The sequence below is a fragment of the Stegodyphus dumicola genome, chromosome 3, assembly GCF_044657685.1.
Source record: "Stegodyphus dumicola isolate Sdum_Otavi_A_Nest chromosome 3, ASM4465768v1".
NCBI lineage: Eukaryota > Metazoa > Arthropoda > Arachnida > Araneae > Eresidae > Stegodyphus > Stegodyphus dumicola.
The window spans coordinates 51,832,628-51,845,747 of NC_140770.1; the positions used below are offsets into that span (position 1 = coordinate 51,832,628).

At 31.2% G+C, this 13,120-nt stretch overlaps 1 protein-coding gene across 4 annotated transcripts in view; it reads right to left on the reverse strand.

The window, feature by feature from the left end:
• The window catches only part of LOC118195664 (transmembrane channel-like protein 7), a 112,293-nt gene that overhangs the window by 39,963 nt on the left and 59,210 nt on the right, over window positions 1–13,120 (reverse strand). For all 4 annotated transcript variants that reach the window (XM_085812883.1, XM_085812881.1, XM_035366989.2 and 1 more), the window contains 3 exons: window positions 7,522–7,669; window positions 7,228–7,389; window positions 5,385–5,554 (listed from right to left, as the gene is read on the reverse strand). In XM_085812883.1, the coding sequence (XP_085669009.1) occupies window positions 5,385–5,554; window positions 7,228–7,389; window positions 7,522–7,669 (480 nt within the window). The remainder of the gene's footprint in view (window positions 1–5,384; window positions 5,555–7,227; window positions 7,390–7,521; window positions 7,670–13,120) is intronic.

Below are 13,120 nucleotides of genomic sequence, written 5' to 3' on the forward strand. Positions count from 1 at the left end.
AGTTGGCCGTCCTCGGCTGAACCTCCTAGATGCCAAATCTGTGGTTTGAAATTGCCTCCAAAGTCTATGAACCACAGAAAGACTCACATTTAGCCATCTGGCCACTTTTGTTTGACTTTGTCCTGCCTCTGGTCTCCCAATGGTTCTCCACAGTTCTGCAGGCAAATGATGCCTGGAGGTCGTTGTTACGAATTGGCTATCTCAGATTTCTGATGTCACTGTCACAGTGAAATATGTGGGCTTGCTGTCAAACATGACTTTTATGCTCCTCGCAGATGACGTATTCTGAAAGCAACGCCACTAATTTACATATCGCAGTTTTACTCAGCTACTCTTACTTGGCAACATATTCAAATTTTACACGGTTTGGCTTATTTTTTAGGGAGTTATCGCTATTTTTGTGATTTTTCCTTAATTTATGATAACCAGCGTAACTAACAATTCTGAAAAAGGTAAAAATTTAATGAGAGATTTTTAGTATTGAATTATCCACAATTTATGATATTAAATCTCAAAAAGAAAAAATAATGAAATTTGCCTTCTGTTCAAAGAAAAGCAAAGCTTTCAATAAAAGAAAAACTTTGCAACAGTCTCAAAATGGGAATTTAAATAAATTGCTGTGGTAGTGGTTAATATTATATATTTCAAAGGAGTTTCTGTTTCTGGGCTGATGCTTATTCAAAAAACAAAAGATTTTTTTCCCAAAAATAAATGTTGAGAAAGCTTGCAAATTTTCAGATGAATGGCTTCCTTGTTTAAAAAAACTTCATGGAATTCGAAAGATCAACACATACATATTCAGTGAAAAACTTTCTGCTGACAGAGAAGATGTTTCTGAATATGCTACTTTTTGTTCAAAACTTTGTAAAAGGAAACAAAACAGTACAAGAAAATAATAAGCAGATGAAATGGGTCTGTTATTTCAATGTCTTCCAACTTCAATTTTAGCAGGTACTAATGAGCACAGGCAGGTATCACACATTTCCCTGTGGTATACAAACATCATGTTTTTTGTTGTCCTGCCCATGAAGTCAGCTAGATTATATCATGCCTTAGGCTATCTGGAGGTAATTTTCTTCATAGAGGTCTTCCTGGGGACAATCACTAATTTGCTACATTGCAGCCAAGATGGTGGGGCAGGAGAAGATGTGTTCTGGTCCAATTTTGATTCCAGGGTAGTTTCTGCAGACAGTGAAGGTTCTTATTTGGTTTCGTATGATTTTCATCCCTCTGAAATGGCCAGCAAGATGGTTTGTCCTTGTTAGTTAGATGGTAGTATGATTTTCATCCCTCTGAAATGGCCAGCAAGATGGTTTGTCTTAGTTAGTTAGATGGTAAGTCTTGTCAAGGTTCTGGAAGTAATTCTGTTGGGGTTGAGTTCACATAGCTGAAATTTTTGCCTGATGGTTGGATTTCTTAGTTTTGACTTAGCAACAGAATCTATACCATTAAGTGAGATGGGATGATGACATTCTCCATTTAATTCTCTCGCTTCTTTGGCCAGGGTATTCGCAGCTTCATTGCTGTCTATGCCGAAGTGGGCTCGTACCCATTGCATTATACAGTGTTTATTTAGTTGATTGATGTGGGCCAGGGCATTACGTATTTCATGGTTCTGTCTCGAGACATGCTGCTGAATTGCCTGAAGGGCAGCCCCCTGGAGTCACTGAAGATTATTATTCCTTTGCCTTCTTGGAATTTTTGAGCTTGATATAGATATGGATAAGGGTAATTTGAAGCAATGTTTCCTCCAATTTTATGTTGTTTTATGCAGTCATCTGGGGAAATAAAGTTTATTCCAGCTCCACCATAAATTAGTCTCATCTGAAGATCCCTCTGTGAATGTGCAAACACAAACCATTCTCTGAGTATGATTCTATAGTCTTGTTGGCTTTAGCTTTAATGTTGATAGCTGGCTCTTTTTTTACAGCATTGTTCAAAAAAATTAATAGCAATTGTTGTATTTTGAGGTAGCTAAGATGGTAAAGTTGGTTCCTGTAGAATGTTATACTTGTAATGTTCCTGGCTGATTTGCTGTCTAATTGCAGATGAGTCTGCTTCAATAATTATTTTTGCTGCTCTTGCTTGTATGTTATTGAGCTTTTCAAATGCAGATTCTGAAGCCTGATAAGAGTGGTATAGATAGTTTTAAAGTCTTAGCATTTGCTCCCCAATCAATGCCACACAGCTTTTTTAGAATTTTCAGTCTTGAGACTGACTAATTTGCACATTTCCTGATATGTTCAGTAAAACATAATTTTGCATCCAGAATTAGTCTTAAATAGACTGGGTTTTCTGTCTGTAAGTGGTTGGTTGTTTAGGGATAAATTTCGTGAGAAGAGATATCTGTTTTTTATCTGCAGAAAAAATGCTGCAAGATGTTTTTTGTGGCTTAATTTTCAGTTTCAGGGATACTGCCCATCTGGATATTGCCTTTAGGGAGTGCTCCAAGGATTTCTCAGACCACTTTAGTTTTGCATCAGTATACCAGATGGCAATATCATCAGCATAGCATGTTACTCTGTGAAGGTGTTAGTGACTGTTGTTTACATACATAAGAAAAAGCAGTTCACTAAGGACAGACACATGTGAAACCAATTTGCTACATTGCAGCCAAGATGGTGGGGCAGGAGAAGATGTGTTCTGGTCCAATTTTGATTCCAGGGTAGTTTCTGCAGACAGTGAAGGTTCTTATTTGGTTTCGTATGATTTTCATCCCTCTGAAATGGCCAGCAAGATGGTTTGTCTTAGTTAGTTAGATGGTAGTATGATTTTCTTCACGCTAGGTCTTTTTGATTTCTGAATTGATCCTTATTTTAAATTCCCTATTTCTGTGAAAGTCAGAAATCTATATAAGGGCATAACCCTGTACTCCCAGTTCATTTGCAATTTGAATTAGTTTGTTTCTCCAGACGATATTGAATGCTGCTAATGCTATTGAAAACAACTGTAGTTTTCTTGAGTGGCTTTGCTTGGAGATCAGTAATTTGTTGAAAGAGATAAAAAGTTGATCTTATGTAGCATGTTTTTTCTATATGCTGCCTGGTAGAAAATGATTTTGTTTTCTTTTAAAAGTTCCATCATGATTCTGCTGTGACCTATCCGCTCCACTACTTTGCATAATACGCTTGTACTATTGGTCTGCAATTTTTGCACTCATCAGCTGCTTTACCAGGTTTATTAATATGACCAATAATTGAGGATTTCCATATTCTGGGCAGTTTTCCTGTAGACCAAAATGCATTTATGAAGACCAATAGATGTTCTTTTGCCATATAACCAAAGTGCTAAACCATTTCTTCAAAAATGAGGTCATTTCAAAGTGATTTTCATACAGGAGTAAGGTTAATAGCAGTCTGCAGCTCCTTCTTGGTGATGGGTCTGGAGAAGTTATTAATTTTGTGTGCTCAAGCACATAGAATACAAACATCATTTTGGATGGATAAGAATATTTTCCTTTATTAGTTCAAAAGCCCTTTTGTGTCATTTGTTGTGAGTAAGTTGAAATCTAAAAGAAAACCCAAAGACAGCTAAGTTGTTTTACTGACTAATAACTGCTGAGCACAGCCTCACAAAGAGAAAATATGTTACACCAACATGTGAACTAGGCCTCTTCCCCCTAACATAAATGCTTTGACCCAACCAATGGATCAAAGAATTATCCAAAACTTAAAAATGATTTATGAGAAAAATTTTATGAACAGACATATGAATGCTGAAACATCCCTGATAGAATTTCAGTCAGCATTTTCAATAAATGATGCCATTTACAGGCTTGCAAATGCTTGGAATGTAAATCGGACACTTGGGAAAAGATGGCAGAATATTTTACTTTAACTTTTAGTCAGATTCACCTGATGAAGAATTTGATGGTTTTAAAACAGAAGAACAAGATCTAATAAAAATATTAAAAACTTTAGCAAGCAGAACCAAAGCTGAAGAATTCATTTCTAGGCTTGAAACACCTGAAATTGAGGCTCGGTTTGATTGCACCGAAAATTTGCCCATAACAGAAATGCTAACAGAAGAGGATTTAATTTAAAATGCCATGAAAGAGAAACAAAAAATATTTCTTGGGTTTATGCAGAGCAAAGGTTTTTCTGACATTTTACGAATTTTGTGAAAAAAAACCCTCAAAAACCAAAGAGGAAGTTTAGGAACTGCATCTCATTAAAGAGAGATTTATGGGGGGATATGAATTGAAACATACAAACATTCACAACTTATTAAATGTTATCTGTATCAGAACAATGTTAATTATTAAAGATTTAAGAATTTTATTTATTTCGGAAAAATATAAAATGAATGTCCTCAGTTCCATTAAATCCATTCTGGGAAAACGTCTTATAATTATTAAGAAAATTAGGTATTCAGGTCATGCTTTCCCATCAATTATTTTCAACATACAAAAAATATAGAAAAACAATATGATTCAGCATCAATAATGTATAAGTGTAATGTCACAACACAACTGTAATATTTTGCCTCAGTTTTATGTGTACTGGATTAATTCTCAATAAGGTGGTTTAGTTTTTGTAAAGGTGATACAAGTCGACAGTTATTTATTAGTTTCTCCTCATAGTTTGGAAAAAAAAAAAAGGTTAAAATTTGGGATATCTATTCTGTGGAATAGCACAGAATATTTTCAAAGGTGATAATGAAAATATGTTTTAATGGCCACAACATGCGATTGTATTTGAAAACAAATAAACAATGGCAATGCTGCAAAATTATGATACATGATTTTCATGGTCGAGGACATTTTAAAATAGAATAAGATGTTTTAATTTCATATGCTGAAGGCCTATAAAATACATAGAATTTTAAGCATGAAACATTTTTTTTAATCTTACATAATTTTTATTGTATTTTTTTTATATATATTCCAGTTGATAGCAAATAAGATGATTGTTTTTATAATATTTTTCAAATTAAAGTTACTTTTCAGGTATTAAAATTATGCATAAAAACAGCTATTTAAATTAAATTTTCTATGGCAATGAATATAAGAAATAAATTTTTATCCACATTTCTTCATCATTTTACTAAAAATGTCCAAAATATTTCGTCAAATAAAATTTTTGTATTGTATTAAAATTAACATTTATTTATGTTATATTAATAACATAAAATAAGTAAACATTTTGCCAATATTATTAAATACTTTGAAATTATGCAAAGCAGGAAAACTGTACGTGAAAATGGTACATACATTTACCATTCTCACAAAAATCAGTAAAGTTTTATATGTTTTTCTTTTATAAAGTGGTCCATCAAATTATGTTTTTTTTTTTTTTTTTTTTTTTTTTTTTTTTTTTTTTTTTTTAGTAAATGAGAACAATTAATTAATAATTATATAAGACTGGAAAAGAGAAGAATGTTACCTGAAAAGGGCCATATTTATCTGGGTTTGAGTATTATACATCTCAAGCTTAACTATACTGAGAAAAATAATAGGAACAACCAAATTGAGGCCAGTAATGACTAGTGGGGAAAGATATTGCACAAACAGTGTGTTTGTACCAATGTTCTTTATACGATGTAACTGTAGTTCCTGAAATGGAAATTATGTACTTCATTTCATGAAATTTGGATCATATAAAATTAGTTTATCACCATATTTTGTAAAAGTTTCATCAACAGGTTCACTGAATGTTTTAACATAGCAAAAAAGGAATTCCCACATAAACCTAAATTACTAAAATTTTACCATCTAAGCAGTTTGGCCTCCAAACCCTAAATTTCCCAAATTATAAGTGAAAAATGACTCTTCCAATTTGCACCTTTACTCTGCCTTTCCCCTCCCCCAAAATACTATAATTATGTGGGCAAATTTCTAGATGTAAGTGTTAAAGGTATTATGACAAATATTTTTTAACATATTTATATGGCCTGGCTGCTTAGATGGTTCAAGGATTTAAAATATAAAACTATTCAAAAATAGATAAGAGAATAAAAGAATCAAATGAATCTTAAATTCTTTTTCCTTTCTTTCCTTTTATTTATTTATTCAAAACATGACAAATGCATTTGGCCTTTACTGCATTTTATGCCACTAACAGCACTGCCTTTCATACGGCAAATTATATTTTGATATAATTCTAGCAAAATGATTGTTTTAAATTGCTTTATGTATTTCAAACACAATAAATAAATTAAGCTCTTCTATGCATGCTTATATGCTGTTCACTTAATTTATTAACTGGTACTACCAAGATCAATTTTCTTTATGTCTCAGTTTTATTTTGCCAGTTACAAAATAAAGTATAGTACAGAACATGTTACTTTTAAATAAAATCTGCAGTTTTTCTATTTTTATTTTTAAATTTATAGAAAACTTGTAAAAGAAGTTTTCATTAAAGTCAAGTCACATATTTTGGCATCAAATTGGTGCATTTTGGTTTATTTGTTCCCATGTCTTTGGCTCTATACTAGGTGAAATGGAACCATCAGAAACAACAATAAGGAAACATTTTCTAATCTCATGACAAAATTTTCCAAAAGTAGATTATGGGGGGATGAATACAGCTTACAATACTTTTTCCTTTTCCAGCTTGCAATAAGTAAACTTTTGTCAATTTCCACAATTTTACTGCATCTATCAATTTTAAAGATATAACAAGGAATTAGCACATATATCTCTCATGTAATTATTTCAATCAGTGTTAGCATTGATTCATTAAAAGCAAGAAGCCATCATTCCACAGTAAAAAACAAATATGTAATCCAAACAAACCACAACTGATTTCAAACATTTTTTCTTCCTAGTATGAATAAAAACTGCAAAGTCATTTTAACTTCAATTCAGATTTTAAGTTCATGAGATGGTTGTTTCAGTATGATCTTTCTTTGTAAAGCATATTTCTTTTTTGAAAAAAACAAGATAGTCACATAATCTCTTTGCAAATCCCAAGTCAAGGAATCCATTGCAGTTACAAAAAAGGGGGATAAAATAAAAACATGGTCATGCAAGCAATAGTTATTAAAGCAATTATCACCAAACTAAACACTCAACACCTGGTGCACAGGAAAGAAATCCCTACAAAAAACTGCTAAGCAGTAGGGCTTTAATGGGGAAATACTCTTCAAACTGGAAACTATGTCACAAGGCAAAATTTTATGCTACATATTCTATAAATAATATTATATTATGTAGGATATAAAATTATACCTGCAAATTATGCATGAACACATTATCTGTAACATATAAAATACATGAAACCTTACCTTTAGCTGGTAATGAACAACTTCGTATATAAGGTAATAACAACCAAGTAAAGTTAGCACTACAAAAAGATTTACAAAAATTCGCAAAATTAATACTCTTGTCTTTTTGGCATTAGACCATTCTTTGATTTCTAGCTTTCTACGTTCTTCAGCAAGATTATTCTGAAACAGAGATAGAACCAATGTAAATAACTTATTACAATTAATTATTCCAAGCAAATATTTCATGAAATTTAGCTAAAAACTCCAAAATCTTTTTTTTTTTTTTTTTTTTTAACTGAAAAGTAAACAAACCTTTATTTCATTTGCAATGCTTTTATGTCTAACTCTAGCACTTTTCTTATCTTCAATGCAATAATCCCAGGAACAAAACATGATGTTAGAATAAAGTAAATAATTGCTCTTTCTTAGCAACATAGTTTCTTCAATGCCATGGGATGAACTAAAATGGAAGATACATTACGCATTACACCTACATTATAACAAATAACAGATTATTGAATTTTACATAAAATTTTTTATACATACTCATAGACTCCAACTACTACGGATTCGCCGTAGTTTCTACGGAAATTCATGAAAAACTACGAGCTACGAAAAGTATGGAAAAAACTACGGATTTTACAGAAACAAGAGCAGGAGAACCAGTACGCAAAACGGAACCAACTAATTCATCCAATGATTGGCTGAATACTCGTGTTATCATATATCACGTGTTGAGTGCGTTCCTAGTTTTGAAGAATTAGCCAATCGTAGATCAGTAACTCCAACCGTTAACGACTTATAAATAGTTCCACCCAATTGTCTGTCTCCCAGGTTCCTCGCTGATGCGTGTTTAGGCTGCATTCGGCTGCATTGTGTAGTTTACGGCGAGAGCTTAGCGTGTGTCTTGTGAACTGTGAATCAGGTGAAAGATTTTTAATCATAATGCTGCCTTGAACGAAGAAGCCAAAATTATCAAAGCAGAAGTTTAAAGATTCATATTCTTTAGAATTTCCATGCATTAAAGCGTCCGAAATTTCTGTGAATCACGCACACTGCAGTGTATACAACAAAGACTTCTCAGTTGCTCATGGTGGAAAAGATGACTGTAAACGGCATGCGTTTTCTCAAAAGCATATAGAACTTGGCACCGTAAAATCTAAAAAAATAACAAATTTCTTAATAAAAGATGATGAAACAGATCCTATAAAAGCCGAATGCTATTTTGTTCATTTTTTAATTGAACATAATCTACCGCTTTCTGTTTCGGATCATTCCAAAGAGCTTTTCAAAGCAATGTTTCCGGATTCTGCCATAGCAAAAAAATTTAGCTGCGGTCATACCAAAACTGCTGCTATTGTGAAAACGCTTGCAGAAAATACTGTTGCTGATATTATAAAATCAGTGTGCAGTACATCATTTTCTCTAAGTACTGATGGAAGTAATGATAACAATGATAACAAACTGTACCCATTGGTTATAACATACTACAGTAAAGAAAAGGGAGTGATAATTACTTCATTGATTTCTATTTTAGAATGCATGAATAATACAGGAGAAGGTATTTTTAATTATATAAATGAAAACTTTAAAAACAAAGGTGCTTATCATTTTCTTCAGATAATGCTAGTAATATGATTGGAAAGTTTAAAGGTGTAGCATCATTTATCAAAATGCATCAACCAAGTATAATCACCCGAGGTTGTCCGTGCCACCTCTTGCATATAGCTGCAAAAAAAGCTACTGAAAAATTAATTGGCTCAGAAATTGAAATGTTGATAATAGATATATATTTTTACTTGGAGAAAAGTTCGAAATGAAAGCATAGCTTTAAAGTTGCTCAACAAATTTTGGGACAGAATGCAAAATCTCATAAAATTTTGAAATATTGCAGTACGAGATGGTTGTCTCTTTTAGAATCTATAACAAGGATTTTGGAACAGTGGGATGCTGTGATAAATTTTTTTGGAGATAAACCAGATAACAGTGAGAATGAAGGAAAGAGATTGCAAAACATTAAAAAAATTTTACAGTCACCGACCACCAAATTGTACTTGTTATTTTTGAAAAATACTTTGCCTTTGTTTATAACAGTAAATATTAATTTGCAACAACAAGCTCCTTATATACATAAATTGAGAAGAGAACTTTTTGAACTTTTAATGAATTTATTTGTTAGATTCGTAAAACCATCAGTAATTTCTAAAGAAAATGAAGATGTTACTCTAATGTCTATTCCATTTCAGAAGTATAGTAAACAAAAAGAAAATGAAAATTTAGTGATTGGTGCGGAAACAAGACTATATTTAAAAAATGCCAAGTTGAATGAAAGTGAAGTGAAATCATTTTTCAATTCTGTGCGAGCTTTTTTTGTAACTGCATGTTCATATATAATTGATAAATTTCCACTGAGTGATCCATTTCTAAAACATGCTGAAGTTGCTGACATCAACTTGAGAACTGAAGTCTCATTTTCATCTGTTCTTTACTTGATGAATACTTTTCCATCCATTATTGATGAAAAATGTCTTAATCAAGTAGAAATTGAATTTTCCATGTATCAAGTAGATGATTTGAAAGAAATTGTAGATTTGCGTATTGATATAGCATGGGGAGAAATTGCCAAATTAAAAAATATGAATGGGTGTATTAAATACAAAGTATTGCCTTCTGTAATGCTTGCTGTCTTAATAATACCTCATTCAAATGCAGCTTGCGAAAGAATTTTTTCTATTGTTAAAAAAAATCAGACGGAATTTCGACCAAATTTAGGTCTTAAAACTCTTGAAGCAGTTTTGATTGAAAAAATAAATATGCAGGCAAATGAAGAACTGTGTTATAAAAAAACATTCTCAAAATCAGAACTTAAGCTTGCTAAGCATGCTACATATAAATCTTTGCATTCATAAATTATGCGTATTTTGTTTAATACTTATATGTATCATTCTTGGTTATTTAAATTTTATTTCCCTGTAGAAATCATATCCAGAATAAAGATATGATTTATAGCTTCTGATTTTTTCTATGATTAGTAGTGATTTGAAGTACTTTTTATTAGTGAATGCTTGAGGAGTTAAAAGAAAATTTCTAATTAAATGTGCATATAATTTACAAGGTATATTTTTAATTATTCAGTTTTATATGTATATGGATTTTAAATGTAATAAAATTGATTACAATTAATTATTAATTTAAAATTAATGAATGGTTAATTACAACATACGCTACGCGCACATTTTCAAAGTTGTAAAAATGTCGTTCGCGCGTTGACTACTGACAAGGTTTGCTGAAGGTTGGAGTCTATGCATACCAAAATAAAAACTTAAAACTCAAACACAATCATACACAGCATTAAAACACCAAATATGCAACATTTACTGCCAACAAAATGGATAGCAAATGTTTATTTATTTTAAAATTGCATATGCCAAATATGTATTATCCAAAAAAGCACAAAGGCAATCAAATGACTCTATTTTTTTAACCCCAAGGACATTAGCCCAGAAGGGCTATTAATTTCATTTTGGCATTTGGGGGGGGCAAGCATAGTTAAAAATGGAGTTTTCATATGTAATGCACAAGAGGACATTCAAATAATCCTGCCATATATGATTTGCTTTTTTATACACCTACATTAAAGCAACATAACACATATTTTACCAAGAACTATGGATAAATGGCCATATGCAAGATTCAAGACTGAAGTTATTCTCCATTCTTCTTGCTGGCATAAATCTGATAAAAATTGTTGTAGATTATATTAGTGTTTGGTAAAGACCAATGGTCATTCTGGACTTGAGTACGAATTCATAAAGCATAAATCTTTGTGATTGCAGTTTTTTTGCAGACTGATTGTTCAGAAAACCTTTTCAAAGGAAGGCGGACTACAGTACAGAAACCTCAGATTTTTGTTTCTTAGGATAGTCTCAAACTAACTAAGATACAGCTTTGGCAAATAGTCCTGATGTGCATAATCCTATTTAAATAATCCAACATAATTATTTAGACAAAAATGATAATCAAGAACTTAAGCAGTGTGAAAGTTTAATCTTTTGGATTGTTTATATTAAAAATCATTTCAAAGAAAATTTCATTTCACAATCAAGACAATTTTTAAAAAATCCAATTATTGTAAGGTAATAGAAATGGTGCTAACTGAATACTGATGCCTTCTTATTAAACTCTTAGGACTATCTTAAAAGGGAAAAAAAGTAAAATCTAAAACGGTTTCAAATTTTAACAGTCACCCAGAAGGGTTTGTTGAGATTTTTTTATGCTAACACTACCAGTCTACTGTCACACTTACTTTTGCTATCTCATTTCTTTTTGACTTTTTAGCTTCATTATTAAGCATAATTTTCTTTGCACTTATGCTATATACAATTCAACAGCAAAATTACAAACATTTTAAAAGCAGCATATGTTTAGAATTCCCAATGCAGTGTTAAGTGTTGGCATAAATTTTTCCATTTTTTTCCATATTTTCTCGTTCATTATATAAATGTTCAGTTTTCTTAGTCAGACGGCTGGCAAAACATTTTTTTTTCTTTTTATTATTTAATGTTTCAACTTCATTTAATAAATATCATATTTTTCACACTTTCATCACATACATTTCAATTCAACAGCAAAATCATAAAATATTTAAAAACAGCATATCTTTAGAATTTCTAATATATAATCTTGTACAATGGAGATAAAAATGTTTTATTTTGTGGAATGTTGTAAGTGCTCTCTTTGAAATCATCAAATTTGATAATCAAGAATTCGTTAAAACTTTACAAGATATGAAGTAGATAATAAAATAAATTAAAAATTAAAATTTGTTCCAGGTGCAAATCTTTGGATGGAAGACTATATTATTTAAAACTAGATGGCTCACAACTGTAGTCATTTTTTCACAATGCGAGGAACATACATGAATTCATGCACATTCTTTATTATTTAATTTCTCTGAGAGTAACACATGGTGATAATATTTTGTGGCAACAGTTTGAAAAGTGATTCACACATTTAAAAGTGATATGTGACAAAGAACTATTTCGAGACTAATAACCCATTTGGGATAATGCCCTTTTAGACTGAAAAAAAAAACAAACTAAATCTGAACTTTTATATAGCAAAAACATTTCACAGAGCTAAAAATTAAATTAAAAACAGCACTTACACACACACACAAAAAAAAAAAAAAAAAAAAAAAAAAAGTAGTATGTCTTGTTTACAAGCAATTTCAGAATATATGAATATGACTATATTTTAATAAATTACAGTGAGCTGCTTGGCAGTTTCAAACATAAGAAAACAAATCTATTTTAAATGAATTTGCAGTACATGTAATCAGAAATTCTTTTTCATATAATGGTACATATATATATAAGAGTGTGTGTGTGTGAATGTGTAAGATAAAAAATATATAACTCAACTTTTTAATTCAACTTAACAGTAGACTTTTAATTCCTCATTTTTAATTTTAGTACTTCCTCTTTGCATTCCAAAAAACTGAAGTTAACTTTCCTGGGCTTTGTCATTTCTAGATAAATCTATGATATGTGGCTTGTGTTACATGGCTATGATACATGGCTGATGACGTAGCTGAGAACTTGAACTCAAGATTTTGAGAACTGAAACTTTTCTAACCTAAACCAAAACCATCCTCTTAAAGAACTTCTATATTTGATAAATGCACACTTCACTTCTACCTTTGTTGCTGCTTAAACATTATTTTGCTGTGCTCTCTTTCTATCACAACAGTATCAATGTAAATTTTCTGGAAGTATGCATGATTAGAGTGCCACCTGAATTGTGGCCACAAATGTCAGTTTAAATAAAAATCCACCTCAACTGACAAGTTTCCAAGTTTCTTAGATGTTACAAACTCAATATATTAGCATACTATGCAATCAAAATTCTT